The following is a 24,146-nucleotide window of genomic DNA, read 5'->3' on the forward strand; positions in this document are numbered from 1 at the left end:
ACAAAGGCTACCATCAGTAACGCACTATGTTGCCAGGGAGTCAAATCCTGCAGTGCCAGACGTGTCCCCCTGCTTAAGCCAGTACATGTCCCGGCCTGTCTGAAGTTTGCTAGAGAGCAATTGGATTATCCAGAAGAGTAGTGGGAGAATGTCATATGGTCTGATGAGACCAAAGTAGAACGGTTTGGTAGAAACAAAACTTGTCGTGTTTGGAGGAGACAGAATTCTGATTTGCATCCAAAGAACACCATACCTACTGTGAAGCATGGGGGTAGCAACATCATGCTTTGAGGCTGTTTCTCTGCAAAGGGACCAGGACGACTGATCCGTGTACATGAAAGAATGAATGGGGCCATGTAGCATGAGATCTTGAGTGTAAACCTCCTTCCATCAGCAAAGGAATTGAAGATGAAACGTGGATGGGTCTTTCAGCATGATAATGATCCCAAGCACATTGCCAGGGCAATGAAGGAGTGGTTTCATAAGAAGCATATGAAGGTCTTGGAGTGGCCTAGCCAGTCTCCAGATCTCAATACCATAGAAAACCTTTGGAAGGATTTGAAAATCCGTGTTACCCAATGACAGGCCCAAAATGTCACTGCTCTAGAGGAGATTTGCATTGAGGAATAGGCCAACATACCACCAACAGGGTGTGCCAACCTCGTGAAGACACAAAGAAAACTTTTTATCTCTGTCATTGCCAATAAAGGATATGTAACAAAATATTGATATGAAGTTTTGTTAATGACCAAATACTTATTTTTCCACCATCATTTGAAAAACTAATCTTGTCAAATCAGGCAATGTGATTTTTTGGATTTGTTTTCTCATTTTGACTCTCATAGTTGTGGTCTACCTATGATGTCAATTACAGGCCTCTCTCATCTTTTTAAGAGGGAAAACTTGCACAATTGGTGGCTGACTAAATACTTTTTTTGCCCACTGTATCTGAAGACAGATTTTTCAAAGGTTTTATGAACTGATGAGTTGAGAGTGACTCTTGATGGACCAGATGTATGAGCACTGTGGCTGAAACAGTAATGGGCAGAGACCTCCACTTCGAATCAGACACCAGAAAGGTGGATATGGGGTACTGCTATGGGCTGGCATTATTAAAGATGAGCTAGATGGACCTTTTCAGGTTGGAGATGGACTCAAAGTCAACTCCCAAACCTGTAGCTAGTTTTCAGAAGACACTTTCTTAAAGCAGTGGGACAAGAAAAAGTCTGCATCTTTCAAGAAACCCATGATTTTTATGCAGGACAATGGTCCATCACACGCACCAAAGTACTCCACTGCTTGGCTGCCAGTAAAATCCTTAAAGATGAAAGAATAATTACATGTCCTCTTCCTTGCTTGACCTAAACCCTATTGAGAACTTGTGAGCCTTTCTAAAACAGGAGCTTTATGGTGAAGGAAAACATTCATCTCTCTGAACAATGTATGGGGAGATGCGGTTGGTGCTGCCTAAACAGTTGTTTGTCAACAGATTAAGAAACTACTTGACTCCATGGATGGAGCTTATGACTGTTATTGAAAAGAAGGGTGACTATATTGGTCACTGATATATATTTTTATGTATTTTGTACATTTTCTAGTTTTATCACTATTCTCAATTTAACAGATGAAAAAAAAATTGAGATGAGATCATTTATGCTTTTCAATTAGCTGCATATTAATTCTGCCCACAAATAGTTGCCCAATAATTCTGTATACATAGATATTCTCATCACTTTTAGTTTCATAAATATTCAGATTTATTAACCTTTTGGACTGATCGACAGCAGTGCATTTGTTCAATACTAAAAATAATCATCAAAAATATAAAATTCCTAATAATTGTGTATAGTGTGTAAACCATCAGATGGTCAATTTTTAAGTCACAAGACAAAAAAACAACACAATAGTATGATGACTACGATAGTAATCATATCTGAAGTCTCACTGTTCTAGGTCAATGGTATAGCTTGCTTGGAAAATGACTAAATTACCCAATGTTTTCTTGTGCATTGCCTACATGATTTAATCCATCATTGAGAAGAAGACATTTTAGAATTTTTCAGTATCTTTCCAGTTCTTTAGTACTTGCTTAGGAAGAATGTGGGTGGGTGGATTGTGGTAACCTGTTCTTTAGAATGACCGAAGTCACCACAAGAAAATTACAGGCTGAAAATGCCAAAATATGCTGCTTGGGTTTCTATTTGCATAAGGAACTCAGGTAAATATAACCCTTTGGCTTTTGGCCATTTCCTATTTATGGCAGAAAGTGTATTTCCAATCTATTGCGAGCAGAAAGGTTACTTACTATAATATCACTATTGCATTATTTGTAAAAATGAAAAAGGGTTAATATGAATATTCTTTGTTGTTTAAAGGAACTCTGTCAGCACAGAATGACTTTTCATACCAAGTACAGTGGCTCGGTGCATCATGGCGGCCAGTCATTTATATACAGCTTCCCGCCTACTTGGTTTCCTTCTATCTCCACCCTTCTCTGGCCCTAGGAAGCCAGAGCTGTCAATCAAAGAAGAGGGGGTTTGAGACTAAGGAAAAATAAGCAGGCGAGAAGGTGTATTTAAATATTTAGCGCCACTATGATGCACCGAGCGGCAGGACTTAGCTTGAACCATCATCCTTTGCTGCCAAAGTTCCTTTAAGTTAGTTATAGGGTTAATGTAAATTTTCTGTCTAGTGACATGAAATGGTCCATGTATTCTCTCCAGGTTAGGTGATCTAGAGTACCCGATACCAAAATTACTGGTCTTCTAACATTATGGATCGCAAACGTGGAAATATGCTAGGACATTTACTGAATGAATTGATGTGCTGTGGGTTTAAAAATCCACAACACGTTTCAGTTTCCACAGGAGATTTTTTCTGAAGTGGATGAGATTTTGTTAAATCTCATTCCCAACCACTTTTGTACTTATAGCGTAAATGTATTCAAGTTAGTGACAGGAGTACCGTACATCATCTGATGCTGGCACGTGGGCAGCCAAAAGATGCACCAAATGGTTGATGAGGGAACCTGTTAGCTTGATTGACAAGCTGTATACCTGGCTGTTACATGACCCCATAATGACCGTCGATACGCCTTTTAACTGCTGCAGTTAAGAAGCCTTATTACTCAGTGCCGCTTTTTAACGACATTGAGAAATAAGTATATAGCGCCCCCAAGCGTCAAAAAATCTCAGGGGTTTACTGTGTAGGGGGTAGCTGTGACCCTGGAGAACACGATCAGGTCATTTTTCTGGTCCTGCACTCACGGTCCGATTTAAAAATCATTTCTCTGTCCTCTGACATGTTAGAAATTATGCCCCTAGGACCTCCACAGCACCTTAGTACTGGGCCCTCCATCCCCCAGCCCTACTCCTGTTCCTGAAGCTATATGGCGGGCGCATGCGCAGTGCGCCCACCGAGATCTGGTTCCTGACTTTTGATCCCTGTGTGATTTCCCTAGTCAGATATATATATATATATATATATATATATATATATATATATATATATAAAGAGAAACAGCACAGTACTTAGCTTCGGGTGCACGGCCCCAGGCAAATAGTCCAGTATCAGCCACAATATCCAATATTCATTCCAAAAAAGGCAGCACTCCATAGTTAGTCTTTCAAATGAAATGGTAGTGAGTTTATTAGACCCAAAGGCTTGAGAAAAGCTCATTTGAGCCGAAACGTTGCCTGGCTATGTGGGTCTAATAAACTCACTACCATTTGAAAGACTAACTATGGAGTGCTGCCTTTTTTTGGAATGAATATATATATATAGCTTTAGCTTTATATAGCTTTATATATAGATATATAGATATATATATAGCTTTATATATATAGAAAAAAATTGGAACAGCACCAAAATATTTCCTCTGATGACGTGCACCAGTAATCCAATGGTTTCCAACAATAGAATAAAAAAGGAAAACAGCACAAAAAGATGAAAAAAGTGGCCTTAATTGCCAATGGCATGGTGACGTTTCGTATACAGTATCCTTTCTCCAGCCTATATATATATATATATCTATATATATCTAGATAGATAGATAGATAGATAGATAGATAGATAGATAGATAGATAGATAGATAGATATACAGCTCCGGCAAAAATTAAGGGACCACTTTCAAATGTTCAGTTTGTCTGATTTTTCTCTTTATAGGTATATTTTTGAGTAAAATGTAAATTGTTCTTTTAGTCTACAAACTTCTGACATGTCTCCGAATTTCCAAGCAATAATTTATTTTTTTTTCTGAAAAGGAGAAATGATCAACATTAAAAAAAGCAACAAAAAACAGCGCTTTCAGACTTCAAATAATGCAAAGAAAACAAGTTCATAATCATTTAGAAACAACAATACTAATGTTTTAACTCAGGAAAAGTTCAGAAATCAATATTTTGTGGAATAACCATGATTTTTAAAAACAGCTTTCATGCATCTTGACATGCTTTCCACCAGTCTTTTACACTGCTTCTGGCGCAGAAATTTAAGCAGTTCTTCTTTGTTTAATGGCTTGTGACTATCCATCATCCTCTTGATTACATTCCAGAGGTTTTCAATGGGGTTCAGGTCTGGAGAATGGGCTGCCCATGACAGGGTTTTGATGTGGTGGTATCTTAATTTTTTCCAGAGCTGTATATATATATACACTGCTCAAAAAATAAAGGGAGCACTTAAACCACAGAATATAATTCCAAGTAAATCAAACTTCTGTGAAATCAAACTGTCCATTTAGGAAGCAACACTGATTGATAATCAATTTCACATGCTGTTGTTCAAATGGAATAGACAACAGATGGTAATTGTTGGCAATTATCAAGACACACTCAATAAAGGAATGGTTCTTCAGGCGGGGACCACAGACCACATCTCAGTACCAATGCTTTCTGGCTGATGTTTTGGTCACTTTTGAATGCTGGTTGTGCTTTCACACTCGTAGTAGCATGAGGCGGACTCTATAACCCATACAAGTGGCTCAGGTAGTGTAGCTGATCCAGGATGGCACATCAATGCGAGCTGTGGCAAGAAGATTTGCTGTGTCTGTCAGCGTAGTGTCCTGAGGCTGAAGGCGCTACCAGGAGATAGGCCAGTACACCAGGAGATGTGGAGGGGGCCGTAGGAGGACAACAACCCAGCAGCAGAACCGCTACCTCAGCCTTTGTGCAAGGAGGAACAGGAGGAGCACTTCCAGAGCCCTGCAAAATGACCTCCAGCAGGCCACAAATGTGCATATGTCTGCACAAATGGTTAGAAACCGACTCCATGAGGATGGTCTGAGTGACCTACGTCCACAGATGGGGGTTGTGCTCACAGCCCAACACCGTGCAGGATGATTGGCATTTGCCACAGTACACAGTGTTTAGCAGATTTGACATTGACGCCCTGTGCTCTTCACAGATGAGAGCAGGTTCACACTGAGCACTTGTGATAGACATGACAGAGTCTGGAGACACCACGGAGAATGTTCTACTGCCTGCAACATCCTCCAGCATGACTGGTTTAGCAGTGGGTCAGTAATGGTGTGAGGAGGCATTTCTTTGAAGGGCACCACAGCCCTCCATGTGCTAGGTACGCTGGATGCATTAGGTGCCAGGAAGAGATCCTCAGACCCATTTTGAAACCACATGCAGGTGCACTGGGCTCTGGGTTCCTTCTGATGCATGACAATGCTAAACCTCATGTGGCTGAAGTGTGTCTGCGGTTCCTGTATGATGTAGGCATTGATGCTATGGACTGGCCTGCCCTTTCCCCAGACCTGAATCCAATGGAATACATTTGGGGCATCATGACTCATTCCATCCAATGACACTGTGCACCACAGACTGTCCTTGAGGGGTGTAATTTCCAAAACAGGGTAACTTGTGGGGGATTTCTGTTGTTTAGGCACCTTAGGGGTCCTGCAAATGTGACATGGTGCCCGCAATCTTTCTCAGCTAACTTTTTGTTCCAAAATTCAAATATTGCTTCTTTCGTTCTGACCCTTGCCGCATGTCCAAACAAAACATTTTTACTATATGTGGGGTATTGCCACTCTCGTAATAACGTGGGTGACAAGCTTTGGGATCCACTTTTTGGAGTTACCACTTGAAAATGTGAAAAAAATTGGACTAAAGCAACATTTTAGAGGTAAAATTAGATTTTTGTTCCATTACTGTGCAGCATCTAAAGGGTTAAATAATTTCCTGACAACACTTTTGAAATTTTGAGGGGTGCGGATTTTAAAATGGTCTCACTTTTGGGAATATTCCTCCATATAGGCCCCTCAAAGTTCACTGAAATCTGACTAGGTCCCAAAAGAATCAGATTTTGTAAATATGTTGAAAAAATGAGTAGTTACTTCTAAAGTTTTAAACCTTTTTACATCCAAATAAAATGACATTTCAAAAATGATGCAGATATAATGACATGTGAGAAATGCTATTTATTAATTATTTTGTACAGCATGTCTAACGGATTTAAAATATAAAGAATGAAAGTTTGAAAATTGTGATTAAAAAAATCACGAGCATTGCACTTTTTTTTTTTACAAATAAACATCATATTGAACAACTTTTACAATTATCATAAAGTACAAAATGTCATGAAAAAACATTCTCAGAATCACTGAGGAACGTTTAACTCCTTATGGCCAGCAGACGGAATAGTACGTCAACTGGCAGTATCCCCCGCTTTGAGGTGGGCTCCGTCGGTGAGCCCACCTCAAAGCCGCAACATGTCAGCTGTTTTAAACAGCTGACGTGCCCACAATAGGCTCGCATTTAACTAGAGCTTCCAGCGCGTGGCCGGAAATACGCGCATTGCTAAACCCTGTCACGTGATCGGGGGTCAATGATGCATTGTCAGAAAAATTTAAAAAATAAATGAATAAAAGTTTAAATCACCCCCCCTTCTCCCCAATCATAATAAAACAATAAAAAGATATCAAACCTACACATATTTGGTATTGCCACATTCAGAATCGCCCGATCTATCAATAAAAAACGGATTAGCCTGATCACTAAACGGCATAGCGAGAAAAAAATAAAAACGCCAGAATTACGTTTTTTGGTCGCCATGACATTGCATTAAAATGCAATAACGAGTGATCAAAAGAACGTATGTGCACAAAAGTGGTATCATTAAAAACTTCAGCTCGGCATGCAAAAAATAAGCCCTCATCCAACCCGAGATCACGAAAAATGGACACGCTATGGGTCTCGGAAAATGGCGCTTTTTTTTTTTTTTTTTTTTAAGCAAATTTTGGAATTTTTTTCACCACTTAAATAAAAGAGAACCTAGACATGTTTGGTGTCTAGGAACTCATAATGACCTGGAGAATCATAATGGCAGGTCAGTTTTAGCATTTAGTAAACCTAGCAAAAAAGCCAAGCAAAAAACAAGTGTGGGATTGCACTTTTTTTTGCAATTTCACAGCACTTGGAATTTTTTTCCAGTTTTCGAGTACACTACAAGGTAAAACTAATGGTGTCGTTAAAAAGTACAACTTGTCCTGCAAAAAATAAGCCCTCACATGGCCATGTTGACGGAAAAATAAAAAAGTTATGGCTCTGGGAAAAAAGGGAGCAAAAAATGAAAACGAAAAAACGAAATAAGCTCCGGTCAAGAAGCGTTCCAGAGTTATTACCACATAAAGTGACACTGGTCAGAATTGTAAAATGTAACCTAGTCAATAAGATTCAAATTAGCTTGGCCACTATGGGGGTAAAAGGACTTTGTCAGCACAGAATGACTGTTCCAACCAAGTGCACGACGGTCAAACATTTAAGTGCACCTTCCCACCTGCTTGGTTTCCATCTATCTCAGCCTTTCTCTGACCCTATAAAGCCAGAGCTCTCAATCAAAGAGAGGGGGGTGTTGGAGAAAGAAGGAAACCAAGTAGGTGGGAAGGTGCATACAGGGCTGTCACTGGGAATTTCGGGGCCCCATACTGACAAACTTTTCAGGATCCCATTGAGACTCCACCCATTCTCCATCCCAGCCCCACCTCCGCCCCTCAAACTGTCCACAGTACCATCGCTGTCTCTTGGAAAAACTCCACTTCTCACCAATAACACATTAACAGTTCCCATCACAGATCACACATATAGCCAGCAGCTTTTGTTTTGGCCAAAAGATTTTTTTAATCTGCCACCACGACACGGTAGACTCTTTTGGCTGGGCCCTACTCTACTCTGACCTATTAACCAATTGTTAAAATATGCAATACAATTTAGGTATATTTTTATTCATTTTTCAATTTTTGAAATGACCAATAATATCACATACAAGGGACAAATACCACCGCACCATGAACAGACACCATATTACCACCACATAGTGACCTATAATACAACATTCAAGGAACAAATACTGCCACACCATGTCCAGACCACATATTACCACCACATGGTGACCAATAATAGCACATACAAGTGACAAATACCACCACACCATGACCAGACCACATATTACCACCACATAGTGATCAAATAATAACACATACAAGGAAAAAATACCGCCACACCATGGCCGGACAACATATTACCACCAAATATTGACTGAATACTACAATACTGATCATTGCATACAATAACCATAAATGCCATTATACACAGGAGATCTGCAGTTAGTATGCAGTGCCTGTGTACAGGTAATACAGTGATCACCAGTGACATTATACACAGGAGCTCTGTATATACTGTAGTGTCAGTGCACAGGTAATACAGTGATCACCGGTGACATTATACACAGGAGCTGTGTATTTAATGTCAGTGCACAGGTAATACAGGGGTCACCAGTGACCTTATACACAGGAGCTCTGTATATAGTGTCAGTGCACAGGTAATAGTGATCACTGGTGACATTATACACAGGAGCTCTGTATATAGTGTCAGTGCACAGGTAATACAGTGATCACCAGTGACATTATACACAGGAGCTCTGTATATAGTGTATAGTGTACAGGTAATACAGTGATCATCAGTGACATTATACACAGGAGCTCTTTATATAGTGTCAGTTTACACGTAAAACAGTGATCAACAGTGACAATATACATAGGAGCTCTGTATATAGTGTTAGTGTAAAGGTAATACAGTGATCACTGGTGACATTGTACACATGACCTCTGTATATAGTATACATTGTATAGTGTCAGTGTACAGGTTACACATGAACTCACCAGTAACATCTCTAGGTGAAGTCCTTCATCTTAGCTTTTCATCTTCATCCAGAACAGACCACCATCACTTCATCCAGCCAGGGCTCGTCTCTGCAGGAAATAACAGTTATCTAGCGCTCCGCTTCCAGAACACATTACTTATTTTTTACCAACTTCTGCCCCATGTCTCCATTCTGCCCCATGTCTCCATTCTGCACCATGTGTTTACATCCTGCCCCCTTGCCTTCCATCCTGCCCTGTGTCTCCCATTCTACCCCTGTGACCCCCATTCTGCCCCTGTGTCTTCCATCCTACCCCCATGTCTTCCATTCTGCCCCTGTGTCTTCCATTCTGACCCTGTGTCTCCATTCTGCCCCATGTCTCCATTCTGCCCTGGACAGGATGGAGACACATGGTACATGTGTCTACATCCTGCCATCAAAACATATTGCAGCTTGCAGCTTTGATTAAAAATAAATACAAAAACTTTCTCCTTACTTGGCTGCATTCCTGTGGTGATGTTCCCTCCAGGCATTACAAGCGCGGACTCACCGGCAAATGACAATGAAGTTATACGTCGGAGACGTGCGCGCTGACATCAGCTGCCAGCCTCCGATTGGCCCACACGGCAATAGAGTTTAACTGAACCTGGGACTCGAACTCTGGTTCAGTTTCTGCTGCTGGAGCCCGATGCGGGCCCCTCTGCTCATTGGGCCCCATATGCCAGTCAGGGCAGTAATGCCCTGATGGCAGCCCTGGGTGTATATAAATGATTGGCCCCGCCATGAAGCACCAAGTGCCTGTACTTGGTCTGAACAATCATCCTGTGCTGGCAGAGTCCCTTTAAGGTGCACAGGAAGTGATAACAGTGTGCTCGCTGTGTGGTCAGCAGTGTATCTCTCAGATGACTGGAAACAAGAGGCTGCAGGGAGAATATAACTTTTTACCTGTAGCCATGATATGTTAAAGGGAACCTGTCACCCCCCAGGTGGTTTTAAGTAAAAGAGCCACCTTGTGTAGCACTAATGCTGCATTCTGTCAAGGTGGCTCTTTTATTTAGCGTCCCTTCCACCGCCGAAATAATCACTTTTAAAATTGGTCAGACATACCTGAAGTTTGACCGGGGTGCAGGTCTTTCCCCCCTGGACTCAGACGCCTCACATCCGTCAGTCATGTCCTGCTTTTGAATTTGGCGCCACTTCCTCAGCGGGACCGGTGCTAATGTGACCAGCCCGCTGTAAACCACTGCCAGAATGAATTAGTTCATCTCAATGACATGTGTGTATATATATATATATACACAGTGTATATATATATATATATATACAGTGTATATATATAATATATATGTATTCTATGTGTCTATATCTATTCTTTCGTTTGTGTTTTAACCTGTCATTGGGCTCCATTATATGTCCATTTTGCAAACAAAAATCTCAGCATACGGATGCAATATGGATGTCATACAGATACTTAGGCTAGTTTCACATTAGTGTTTTTTTGCGCAGCGCATCGGGCGCATAAAAAACGCAAAGAAAAACGCAAAACAAACGTGCGTTTTTTTAACGTCATGCGCACGCTGATGCGTCAAAAAAACACAGCGTTGCTTGCGTTTTACATGCGTTTTTGCATGCGTTTGCGTTTTTTTAAGCACATGCGTTGCGTTTTTAGGTGTGTCATTTTTTCCATTGTCTAGAGAACATTCTAGACTTGTTTAACTCAAAAACGCATGCACAAAAAAATGCAACCGTGCGCAAGACCATGCGCACGCATGCGTTTCCATAGACTTCAATGTGTTGTTTTTGCGCATTCCGTGCGCAAGCATGCGCATGCGTTTTTTTGCCGAGACTGGGCGCACCAAAAAATGCAACATGTTGCGTCTGGCGCGCCTGGCACAAAAGACAAAAAAACGCATGCGCACGAAAACGCAAGTGTGCGCAAGACCATGTGCACGTCATGTTAAACATAGGTGCGCAGTGCGCATGCGCACGGGTGCGCATGATGCGCTGCGCACAAAAGCGCAAATGTGAAACCAGCCTTACATGCACAAAAAACACAGCCACACCTTGACAACTGATGACATGCGGATCACTGTTCAGGGAACATTTCTGTGTATTACGACCGTAAAATATGGTCCATATTTTTATACGTTGTGTCTGACTCTAGCCTAACAATGCTACTCACTTGGGAGCCACCGGAGATATCACAAGAACCGTTTCTATTTCAAGTCCAGGTGGTTTATTTCAATCCTCATAAACCACTGGCACAAAGTGAAAAATAAAGTAAGTCCATATAATAGTGCTGGTTAGCTCATTTGGCTTAGAGTCCATCTTCTTAGTCCTTTAGCAAAGGAACTCAATCCAGGAGATCTGTACACCTCCATACACAGCTCATTTTACAAAGTGAAGCACCCTCAGAGGTGGAGACATGTTGAGCAGCCGTCTCTCCCAACTCTTCAGATGCTCACAATCAACCTGTCATGGCCGATTAACCCCTTCTAGACCTATATGCACTAGAGCATTACTCCAGGTTTATCTTCCATCCATTAGGTGTCCTACAACCTCCTTGCAACACACATGGTCAAAATTGTAAGTATTCTTCTGTAGGGATGGGCGTTCAGGTCCATAGGATTCAGCAGAACTTTATGAAAAAATTCAGTTTGGGTACCAGAACAGTACACGAACATCATCCTGAACCTGGAGCCCATTCAAATGAATGATGGGCTCAAAACATCCGGAGGTTCCTACTGTCATGATCCAGGCTGGATCTGACAGTTTAAATGCACAAAGTAACCTTTTTTTTCCTTTGGCTGTGTGCCAAAGGTGGTTTTGCCCCCGGTGGTCATTAGGGTCATTGCACTGTGGTGGTTTCAGTTGTTGTTTTCCCCCCTGTTGCCATTAGGGTCATTGCACTCTGGTTACCTTAGTTTGTGCACGTGATTATGTAACAGGTGTGATTGCTCTATAAAAGAGTGTCAGGTGTGTCAATCACTGTTGGTGATAGTTCCTCATTTGCAAGCAAGCCTGGGTGAAGAATGGAGCTGAAGGAGAGTCACAGGCAGCTCAGTGAGAGTCCTGAAGTAGCAGGTATGGTGTCTGCAAGGAGGGCTGGCATGGTTTGGTGGAGTGTCAGCTATGGTGTCTGCAAGGAGGGCTGGCATTGCTTGGTGGAGTGGCAGCTGAAGGTGTAGAGTTGCACACAGGATGCTGGACTCGGTTGCTGGAAAGCTGGACTCAAAATGTTGGACTCTTTGGCAGAAAAGCTGGACTCATTTGCTGGACTCTGTTTCTGGACAGCTGCATGCAGGTGGTGGACTCTGTTTGCTCCAAGGCTGCACTATGGTGTTGGATCCGGTCGGAGGAAAAGATGCACACAGGTGGTGGGCTCTGTTGCTGGCAGCGTAAGCAACAGAGCAAAGCTAAGTGGTGTTCCCCTGTTTTGTCACTTTTCCTTATGTGTGTTTAGTGCAGTGGTGGGATTAGTTTCCGCGCACCGTCCATTTACCTAGTGAGGGTTTAGGTGCAGGGCAACTCAGGGTTTTTAGGTTCCTGATCAGCGCCCGGTGCGGAACCGGCATAGGGAACGTTAGGAGTGTAGAGACACCTACTCAGGGGAGTGCAGGAGGTCTCCACTTCCCCGTTCCCTATCGCAGGGCCACCATTGTTATTGTTACCCAGGTTTTCCCTATCCCCTGTGTCTGGTTGTATTAGTTACCGGCCTGCGGGCCGCGTCACACTGGACAATTACACGTGCCGTGTCCTGTTTTATCAGTTACCGGCCCGCTGGCCGTGTCACACAGGACAGGGCACGTGACACCTACGCTGTCATCTGTGTGATATCGGCTTTGATCAGCGGTAACTTTACTGACTTTACCGCTGGTCACAACGTTGTAGTTCCCATGCTGTCAAACAGAGGACAGCGTGTGAGCCAGCAACTGTGACTGGTAGTGAAAAAGCTACCGCCAGTCAGACGTCAGCTGATGAGTTCTACTTTCATCAGTGTTCGCCTGGTCTCACCGATAGCAACGAGAGCAGGTGACGCTGATGAGAGAATTCACTAGCTGGCTCCTGTGCATAGCAATAAAGATGTCAGGGTGATATATAATTAGTTCAGTTTGTGTGTAGCTTACTGTACTTGTATTTAGCTAATAAATAAATAACTGAAAAAATTGGCATGAGGTCCCAATTAATTTTAATATGCAGACGGGCTGCTATAATTAAGGCTGGGGAGGGCCAAATATCCATGGGCCTTCCCAGGCTGAGAATACTAGACCCCCGATGTTTGCTTTAGCTTGGCTGGTTATCTAAAATAGGAGGACACCACAACATTTATTTTATTTATTAACATAATTTAAAAAATGGTGTGGGGTCCACCCTATTTTTAATAACAAACAAAGGCTAAGCAGACAGTTGCAGGCTGATATTAATAGGCTGGGAAGAGGCCATGACTAATAACATTAGCCCTCAGCTGCCCCAGAAATGGCACATCCATTTGATGCACCAATTCTGGCGCTTAGCCTAGGCTCTTACCATTTTTTCTAGTGTGTTGGCAGGTGGGGTAATGGGTTTTGGGTTGATGTCAGCTGTTTTATCTCTGCTAACATCAAGCCCAAGGGTTAGTAATGGAGAGGCATCTATCAGACACCCCCATTACTAACCCCGTAGTCAAAAGTAAAAAAGACACACAGAAAAAAATCTTTTAATGGAACAAAACACTCCCCGACAAATCCCCTTTTTCCCATTTATTATCATAAAATTAATACATAAATGTAATACTCACCTGTTCGGCAATAATTTATAATGATGATGTCTATCGACGAGCAACAATTCTGCTACATCTGATTGCATTGTTGAACGGTCACATCAATAATGTGACCGTTGAGCATGGCAGTCAGAACACACTGAGCTTAGCGTGAGACTGTGGCTACGTGTGACTGGCAGTAACCTTAATGATGTCACCGCTTGTCACTGCAGCTGCATTTTCACGCTAAGCTCAGTGTGTTCTGGCTGCTGGGATGAACGGTCACATTACTCATGTCATTGCTCAGCAATACATCCAGATGTAGCAGAGTTGGTGTTCGTCGTGGGCCATCATCATTATGGATTAAAGGCGGACAGGTGAGGATTACTTTGATTTATTTTTATTTTAAAAATGAAATAAAGGGGATTTGTCGGGGAGTTTTTGTTCAATTAAAGGACTTTTTCTATGTGTCTTTACTAATTTTTACTATGGGGTTAGTAACGCTAGGGAAAGCGCAAGAATTGTCGCACCTAACAGATGCACCTGTGACGGCTAGGGGCTGCTATTTTTAGGGTGGAGAAGGCCAAATATCCATGAGCCTTCTCAGCCTGAGAATACCAGTTCCCTGCTGTCTGCTATAGCTTGATTGGTTATCAAAAATTGTGGGTACCACACACCTTTTTTTTAAATAATTTATTTAAATAATTGAAAAAAACAGTGTGGTGGCCCCTCTACTGTACTTTTGATAACTATTAATCCATAATGATGATGTCTAAAAATGAACCCCCATCAACTCTGCAATATCTGGTTGCTTTGCTGAGCAGTGACATCAGTAATGTGACCACTCAGCCCGGCAACCAGAATACACTGATCAGCCAGCAGTTGTTGACTTGTTATGAAAAATAAGGAGGACTCCACATATTTTTTTATTATTATTTATTTTAATTTGTATGCAGTGCCCCAGCCAATAATTGACATAGATCTAATGATGCCAGACAGGGCCAGTTTTAGACAAAGTATGGCCCTTTGCAAAAGTTTTAAATGGGGCCTCAAATGCTCACATATTGCACGTCACACAGGGGCATCACTGTTGTATATTTACATGCGCTGTGTTCAGGCCTCTAAACGAGTGTGATCGACAATGTTGAAGTTGTTCGCTTGTTTCCCGGCCTCTTTACACCAACTGAGAAAGAATGATGGGAGCAGAACAATCACTATTAGATCAATCTGTCCCCATACAGTATCATGTTATCAGCAGCATATCTACAGTTTACACCGGCGATGTACTGCTGAGAACAATGATTTTTGTTCCGGCATAAACAATCCAATCACTCAGTGAATATGCAGCATTTTGCTTGTTTAGTATAATACACCCCATAGTCCTCCATATATTATAATGTGTACCACAGTCCTCCATATTGTAATATGCACACCCCATAGTCCTCCATATAATATAATGTGCCCCATAGTCCTCCATATAGTATAATACACTTCCTATAGTCCTCGATATATTAAAATACACTCGTCAGTCCTCCATATAGTATTATACACTTGCCATAGTCCTCTATATAGTATAATGCACTCCTCATAGTCCTCCATATATTCAAATACACTCCTCAGTCCTTCATATAGTATAATACACTCCTCATTGTCCTCCATATATTCAAATACACTGCTCAGTCCTCCATATATAATGCTCCATATAGTATTATATACTCCCCATAGTCCTTCATATAGTATAATACACTCCTCAGTCCTCCATATAGTATAATGCATGCCTCAATCCTTCATATAGTATAATACACTCCTCAGTCCTCCATATAGTATAATACACTCCTCATAGTCCTCCATATATTAAAATACACTCAGTCCTCCATATAGTATAATACACTCCTCAGTTCTCCATGTAGTATAATACACTCCTCAGACCTCCATATAGTATAATACACTCCTCAGTCCTCCATATAGTACAATACACTCCTCATAGTCCTCCATATATTAAAGGGAATCTGTCACCTCGTTTTTGAGCTATGAGCTGCGACCACTGCCTTTTGGGGATTATTTACAGCATTCTAGAATGCTGTAGATAAGCCATCAATCTAACCTGAAAGATAAGAAAAACAAGTTTAATTATACTCACCTGGGGTCGGTCTGGTCCGATGGGTGTTGCAGGTCCGGGTCCGGCGCCTCCCATCTTCTTGTGATGTCCTCATCTTCCTTGCTTTGTGTTGTGACTCCTGCACAGGCTTACTGATCTGCCCTGTTGAGGGCAGAGCCAAGTACTACAGTGTGCAGGCGCTGGGCCTCTCTGACCTTTCACGGCACCGCTATATAGTATAGTCCTATATGTACTATAATACACTCCTCAGTCCTCCATATAGGATAATACACTCTTCAGCCCTCCATATAGTATAATATACTCCGTAGTCCTCCATATAGTATAATGCACTCCTCAGTCCTCCATATAGTATAATACACTTCTCATAGTCCTCCATATATTAAAATACACTACTCAGTCATCCATATAGTATAATACACTTCCGATAGTGCTCCATATAGTATAATGCACTGCCATAGTCATCCATGTAGTACAATTCACTTCCCATAGTATAATGCACCCCATAGTTCTTCACATAGTATAATGTATTCCCCATCGTCCTTGATACAGTATAATGCAGCCACCCCACAGAATATAATGTAGCCCCCCTGAGTGTAATGCAGCCCCACCATACAATATAATGGAACCCCCATTGAATAAAATGCATCCCCCCTCATATAGTATAATGCAGCCCCTCCATAGAATATATGGTAGCTCCCTCATAGAGTATAAAGCAGCCCCCATAAAATATAATGTAGCCCCTTCATAGAATACAATGTAGCCCTCCTCATATAGTGTAATGCAGCCCCCCATAGAAAACAATTTAGCCCCCTCATATATATAATGTAGCCCCTCATAGAGTATGATGCAATCACCCCTCATAGAGAATAATAAATTTAATACAGCCCCCATAGAATGTAATGTAGCCCCCATAGAATATAATACAGCCCACCTCCCCAAAGAATATAATGTAGTCCCATAAAAGAGTATGATGCAATCCTCCCTCATAGAATATAATACAGCCCCCCATAAAATATAATGTAGCTCCCCATAGAATATAATACAGCCCACCTCCCTATAAAATATAATGTAGCCCCCAACCCCCCCCCGAGATTGGACCCACAGTCCAGTACTCACTCACTGATATATTTTAATAAAACACACAATCCTCACCTCTCCTCGTTCCCGGCGCTGCTCTAGACTCGGCTTCGGTCTCAGGGGCTGCAGTCTGCCCGGCACACAGCGGGTGCGTGATGAAATGACGTCATCATGCACCTGCAATGTCAGAGGCAGAGGGGAATGATGGGAGAGAGAGCATTACACGACGCTCTCTCCTCCATCATTGCTTTGAATTGTACCGGCATCATAGACGCCAGTATAGCTGAATGCACCGGCCCTTTCCGGGGAGAGTCAGCGATGGCAAGGGGGAGTCGGCGCTGGCGACATGCGGGCCCCCTTGACTTATGGGCCCCATAGTGGATGCGTGCCATGCCGCTATTAGTGGCTGCGTCACGTGCCGCTATTAGTGGCACGCCACTGGCTGGGGGCCCCTGGAGGAGCGGGGCCCTAGGCAGCTGCCTTGTCTGCCTGTCGCTAACACCGGGCCTGGTGCCAGAGGTGCCCACACAGGAAAAGCTTATTGATTGGCTGCGCTGCAGCCTTTCAGCAAGTTTTGTTGGAGCCAACAAACCCGAACAGTAACATGGACTTCAGGGAGATAACCTGAAGCTGACAAAAGTAAGATTCAATTTAAATTTACAGAATATCAACTAATATTAACTATGGTAATTAAAATTAGACATTGTTTTTGAACTGTGGTTTAATAAAAAATAAATGAATGAATGAATGAATGAATGAATGAATGAATGAATGAATGATTAATGAAAATGCCCTGGGAAAAAATGATTGCACCCCTAGAAAATATTGAAAATAATTTAACCATATGGGCATGTTAAATTAACGTGTGACCTGCAATTAGCAGGTGTCTACTAATTTGTAAACAGTCAGTCTGACTATTTGGAGGGTGAAAAGTAGTCATTGTGTTGTTTGGTATTATGTTGTGTACCACACTGGGCATGGCTCAAAGAAAGCCAAGGAGAGGGTTGCTTCTGGAGATTAGAAAGAAAATTATAGACAAACATGTGAAAGGTAAAGGCTATTGGAACATCTCCACACAGTTTGATGTTTCTGGTTCTACAGTTGTACATGTTATTCAGAAGTTTAAGGTTTATGGGTCTTTCTTTAGTTAATCTCCCTGATCTTGTCAGAAGGGGAAAATTGATAACTAATTGAAGAGATGGATAATATGAATGGTAACAAGAGAGCCCAGAACAACTTCCAAAGGTCAAGTTGCATCAGTGTCTGATCGCACCATTTGTCACTGTCTTGGCCAAAGTGGACTTCAAAGAAGACGACCAGGGAAGAAACCACTGTTGATGCAAGTCATAAAAAAGTGAGACTTGAATTTCCCAAAATAAGCTTCTGGGAGAATGTGCTTTGCATTGATGAGACAAAATTGGAGTTTTTTGCCAAGTCACATCAGCTCTATGTTCACAGATGCAGAAATTAAGCATGGAGGAGGCTCTATTATCTTCTGGGACTGCTTTGGTGCATCTGGCACAGGGTGTGTTGAATCTGTGCAGGGTATAATGACATTTCAAGACTATCAAGGTATTCTGGAGCAAAATGTGCTGCCCAGTGGTAAAAAGCTTGGTCTGAGTCTTAGGTAATGGGTCCTCCAAGAACATAATGATCCAAAATTAAGCTAAAAACATCAAATAATGGCTAATAGCAAAGCATTGGTTTATTCTGAAGTGGCTTTTTATGAGCCCTGATCTGAATCCTATTAAACATCTGCAAAAGGAGCTGAAGCGTGCAGTCTGGAGAAGGCGCCCGTCACTCCTGGAGCAGTTTGCTCATGAAGAGTTTGCCAAAATACCTATGGACAGGTACAGAAGTCTCACTGAGAGTTACAAAAATTGTTTTTTTGCAGTGAATGCCTGAAAAGCTTGTACAACAAAATATTAAATTAACGGTGCAATCATTTTTGTCCAAAGCCATTTTCATTAGTTTGTATTTCTTATTTTCCTTTTGAACCACAGTTCAGAAGCAATGTCTGATTTTCATTAGATGATATTCAGTAAATTTAAATTTGAAAATTATTTTTGTCAGTCTGAAGTAATATCAGTGACTAGTGTGGGTTATTCTTACGTTAACAGAAGGTTAAACATGCTTCTTCCCCCAGGAAGAAGCTAACGCGAAACGTGCGTTGGGGCGTCATTACTGCATGACAGGTCATCACACAATTGTGGTCATTTTGTTTGATGTTCACCTTCCTTCTAGTAGTGACTTGTTCACATTAATGCGTTCTCTACTAACTTTTGCTGTTATGTACTCTGCACTTTGCTAGCAACTCAACACTCTCTTTCAAACCACATATCAAAGCCCCCGCCTCCTCCTGCCACCTCAAACTCAAAAATATTTCCTGGATCCGCTCATTCCTCAACCACAAAACCACAAAAATACTAGTGCATGCTCTTATCATCTCCCACCTCGACTACTGCAACCTCCTACTCTCTGGCCTCCCCTCTAGCACTCTGGCACCGCTCCAGTCCATCCTACACTCTGCTGCCTGACTAATCCACCTGTCACCAGGCTATTCCCCAGCCTCCCCCCTATACCAGGCCCTTCACTGGCTTCCTATTGCCCAGAGGCTCCAATTCAAAACATACAAATTCAAAACATACAATTCATGACATACAAAGCCATCCACAACCTGTCTCCTCCATACATCTGTGACATGGTCTCTCGGTACCTACCCACACGCAACCTTCGCTCATCTCAAGATCTCCTTCTCTACTCCCCCCTTATCTCTTCTTCCCACAACCGCATACAAGACTTCTCCCGTGCTTCCCCCATACTCTGGAACTCTCTGCCACAACACATCAGACTCTCACCATCAATGGAAACCTTCAAGAATAACCTGAAGACCCACCTGTTCCGACAAGCCTACAGCCTGCAATGATCCTCACTCTACTGAACCACCGCACGACCTGCTCTACCCGCTCCTACTGTATCCTCACTCATCCCTGTAGACTGTGAGCCCTCGCGGGCAGGGTCCCCTCTCCTTATGTACTTGTGTGTCCCTTGTCTTACACATGTTTATTATACTTGTCTATATTTCCCCTTTTCACATGTAAAGCGCCATGGAATAAATGGCGCTATATAAATGCATAATAATAATAATAATTTTGCACTATTAGAGAGTGTCTCAAAATGGATGATTTTCTATCTACTATAGATTAAACATAAATGCAATAAGCACTTTGTCTTCTGCTAAAGGGCAGGCATTAAACTCAGTTTGTCATAATGAATAACCTTTATCTGCATACAATTGTCACTAAACATGTTTCACATACATGAAATATGGAGTATAGGTTTTTCAAAGCCATATGTACTTAACATTATGACATTTTGACCTTATATAAATTACTGTATACAGTGGGAGTTATTTATTTACTATTTTGTTTAATCTATGACTAGCAGTATATATTTGTACTTGTATCTCTGTTATCTACTTTTTAATATAATTTTTTTAAATGTCTTTTCTCAATAAAGTTGTAAATAATTTTTTGTGACTACTTGGTGTAAGCTTCCAGTTGTTTTGTAGGGTTATATTGTACTTGGAGGAAGTGCCAGTGGTAGGCCTGTCTTTTTGATAAAGTTACACAAGGTCCAACACTTGAGCTCTGCGTGATCTACAGCAGAGAAAACTGTGATTCTATCACAACTGCTGCACCCAGTAAACTGATACATCACTGGAGTCAGGGTATCTGTCCTTACCTTTTGCTGCTTCAGATTACATAGAAAACAATCAGCTGACAGATTTGCTTTAAATCTTTTTTGGGGCATTTTTAAGGGTTTTCTTGATATTTCTTCAAAATTATTCAGCAATTAAGAAAAGTGCTAGCATATTTTATGAATGAAAACCTAAAAAGAGAATCACAAAAAAAACACCCAGGCATCTTACGAGCGTAGTTTTAGTCTCATATTGACTTGTAATGAGATTTTTCCTAGTGGAAAACACCTGAAGAATACACATGTAGCATCTTTTAAGCACTTGACGTCTCTTGAAATCCTGAGGTTTAAAACGAAGCTCAGAAGAAGATGTTTTTATATAAAAATTATTATGTTCATTGTTTTTTAGATTTTTTTGTGATTTTTGAACAAAAAAAATTTCAGAAAAAGATGCAGTGTTCACTCATGTGTTTTTCAGGAGTTTTTGGACTTGAAACTCTCCAAAGTCCTAAAAAGTCCATCTCGAAAACTTACTTAAAAATTATGTTTATTGAACTCCTGAAAAAAATAAGTGTAAATGTAGCCTCTGGGTATGATCACACTTCATCTTTTTTCCAGCTGTCAAAAAATGCTTTTAAAGCAGAATACACTTCAGGAATCATTTTCTCTGGAGTTTTCTAAACCTGAGGCATCTCTTTTCCTAGCTCTTGTCAGTGTTTTTTTTTTACATTTTTTTCCTCTTGATTTATTAACTATTTTTGAACCTTTTAAATAAACAAAAAAAGATTGTGTTTTTTATGCAAAAACACTGACAAATTGCTCAAAAAGATGTCCTGGCGTCTCCAGGCATCTTTAGAGCCTTCCCATTGTCTTCTAATGTAATGTATTGAGCGTCTAGAATACCCCAATACATTACAAAGCACCCGAAGATTGTACATGGCAGCTTTGATTGTAACATTCATTGGGGTAACGGCGAAAATGTGAAACTTCTCTGATCTCTGCAGATAAATTTCCATCACGGTCAGAAAAGTACATTGCGGAACTTGAATTACTCCCACCCATGACACATGTTCATTCATCATGAGGTGTAAGCAATTTAAGAGAATGTGTCCCAGAAACAGACCTCTTTAAATGTGTACAACCCTTAACACTAACATCAACTCGTTTAAAATGTATAATTTGTATTTTATGTTTATAGCTTATTTTTGGGTAGTTCTGACATTTATGTGGTCATTGACTGTAAGACACATTCAACATACAAAGAGATGATCTAGTGAGAATAGAAGCATTGATATCTTTACAATTCATTGATAAATTACCTGTCCACTCAACACTTGAAGCAGTGAAGCCCAAAACATTTTTGAGATATTATATATAGTAAAAAGGATACAAAAAAAGTTCTTACCCATATTGACAAAACTCATGACTGTATCAGCCTCGCTGATGACTGCTCCCAGTGGAGGGCTTTGGGTGCTTAGAGTAGTGAACAGTGGCCTTGATACCCCTTGCCCTCCATCATCTTCTTCTTCACTGCACATAGCATGATAAAGATCCAACATAAACAACGGTGCTGATGATGGGAACTGGCCACCATTTGCAGGTCTGGGTCTTCCAGGTAACCCCAAGATGGATAATATCTCTCTCTGCATCTCACGCTTCTCCCTACCACTTAACTTCCTCTGGATGAAACTTGATCTCAGGTGATTTTTGACAAAACTTCCATTACCAAAATGGCACAAAAATCCAGTAATACATAGCATGGTCCATATATAATGTAGAACACCGGGCATCTTAGCAGATAAAAGAACTGCCAATTATATAAAATAAACACTATATCACCATCCCGGAATCCAGAGGGAACTGTTCAAGTCTACGATCTGAAGCCTTCTCTTCAGTTATGCTGTCTGGATATTTCTTATATATTATTCCCACTATATTTCTAGGTACAGGAAATCCACGAGTGCTGGATCTGAACTTTCCTCCCGTAACAGGTAAATCTTGCTTCCCCAAATAGAGAATGTATACCTAAGAAGAGAGGGAATTCCTGGCAGAGCTGGCTTTCATTTCCTTGAGTGATTACTAGTTCTTAAGCCTCCTGCCTTTTCCAAGCAGTCTAGCAGAAACCTTCTCCTGCAATGTGCTCTAGAGGTCTCCAGCTCTCACTATTTGCTCTGTAACTTGGCAAATTAAATTATAGGTGTTAACTTGTAATCTACCCAGGGAATGATTGGCTAAGCATTTGGTCAACATGTTTTTTCATTTATGATGAGACAGAATTTTTTCCTAGGTGCACGCATCTTGTGCGAAATAGTCATTGCTGGAAATCATCCCTCCTTTTGATAACTTTGTACACTTTCTCTAAGAAGAATAAGAAATAAATGAAATTTTGTAATACACATACAGCAAAAGTAAAATCAATTCTACTGAAATATTTTCCATATATTTTTCATAATTGTCTGTCAATTAGGTGTTTATTTTTCAGTTTAATATTTATTACAAAGTATCAAGCTTCCTTTCTCTATGGTAAGAATCGCTGAAGAAGCATGCTACACTTGCAATCAAAATTATTCAGCCCTCATTGCAAATTAGGTTTATTTGCAAAAGGTGAAACTTTCTGCTGTTTTCAATAATCAGAAATAATTGAAATAGTTCAACAAAACTAAAATAACAAGTGGTTTCTGCAAATTCAACAAAAATTGCCACTACTGCAGTTTCAGAATTATTCCACCCCTTCTTGAAAAGCGTCTTTATTACCTAGTAGAATACCCATCTGGTAATATGACTTGCTGCAAATGTGATGAATAGTCAGACACCAGCTTCTGGCAACGTTCCAGAAAAATCTTAGCCTTTTTCTAATGGGTGCTGGCCTCAATTTCACTAATATTCTTGTGTCTGCATGCTAAACTCCTTCAAATCCCACCATAGATTTTCTATGAGCTTTAAATCAGGCAACTCTAGAATCTTCCAAAGCTTCTTCTGAAGACTTGGTGGACTGTGAGTTATGCTTGGATCATCACCCTGTTAGAAGGTCTAATGATGCCCAAGCTTTAGCTTTCTTCCAGAAGGCATGACTTTTTTTTTATAGGATTTCCTAATACTTGATCAAATCCATGTTGCCTTTAAAACACAGCAGGCTTCCAGTGCCAGAGGAAGCAATGCTGCCCAGAGCAACACCGGATCTTCAACATGCTTCACTTTAGGCAGGGTGTCCTTTTCAACATACGTTTGTTGGTCCAGTAGCCCGAAAAGTTCCAGTTTTGTTTCATCGGTCGAAAGAACAGAATCACAAAACTTCTGAGTTTAATGTACATGGTTTTCAGTTTATTGGAGAGGACTTTTCTTGGCAATTTGCATCAGTAGAGATATAT

General features: G+C 41.1%; 1 protein-coding gene across 2 annotated transcripts in view; it reads right to left on the bottom strand.

The window, feature by feature from the left end:
• The window catches only part of LOC141087265 (bone morphogenetic protein 8A-like), a 173,565-nt gene extending 150,665 nt beyond the window's left edge, over positions 1-22,900 (bottom strand). For both annotated transcript variants that reach the window (XM_073572964.1, XM_073572963.1), the window contains exon 1: positions 22,184-22,900. In XM_073572964.1, coding sequence (XP_073429065.1) covers positions 22,184-22,568 — 385 coding nt within the window. In that variant the 5' untranslated portion in view covers positions 22,569-22,900. The remainder of the gene's footprint in view (positions 1-22,183) is intronic.
• Positions 22,901-24,146: the final 1,246 nt, after the last annotated feature.

This window comes from Dendrobates tinctorius, unplaced genomic scaffold (assembly GCF_039654945.1).
Source record: "Dendrobates tinctorius isolate UK_male_01 unplaced genomic scaffold, ASM3965494v1 ptg000007l, whole genome shotgun sequence".
In the NCBI taxonomy this organism is placed as follows: Eukaryota; Metazoa; Chordata; class Amphibia; order Anura; family Dendrobatidae; genus Dendrobates; species Dendrobates tinctorius.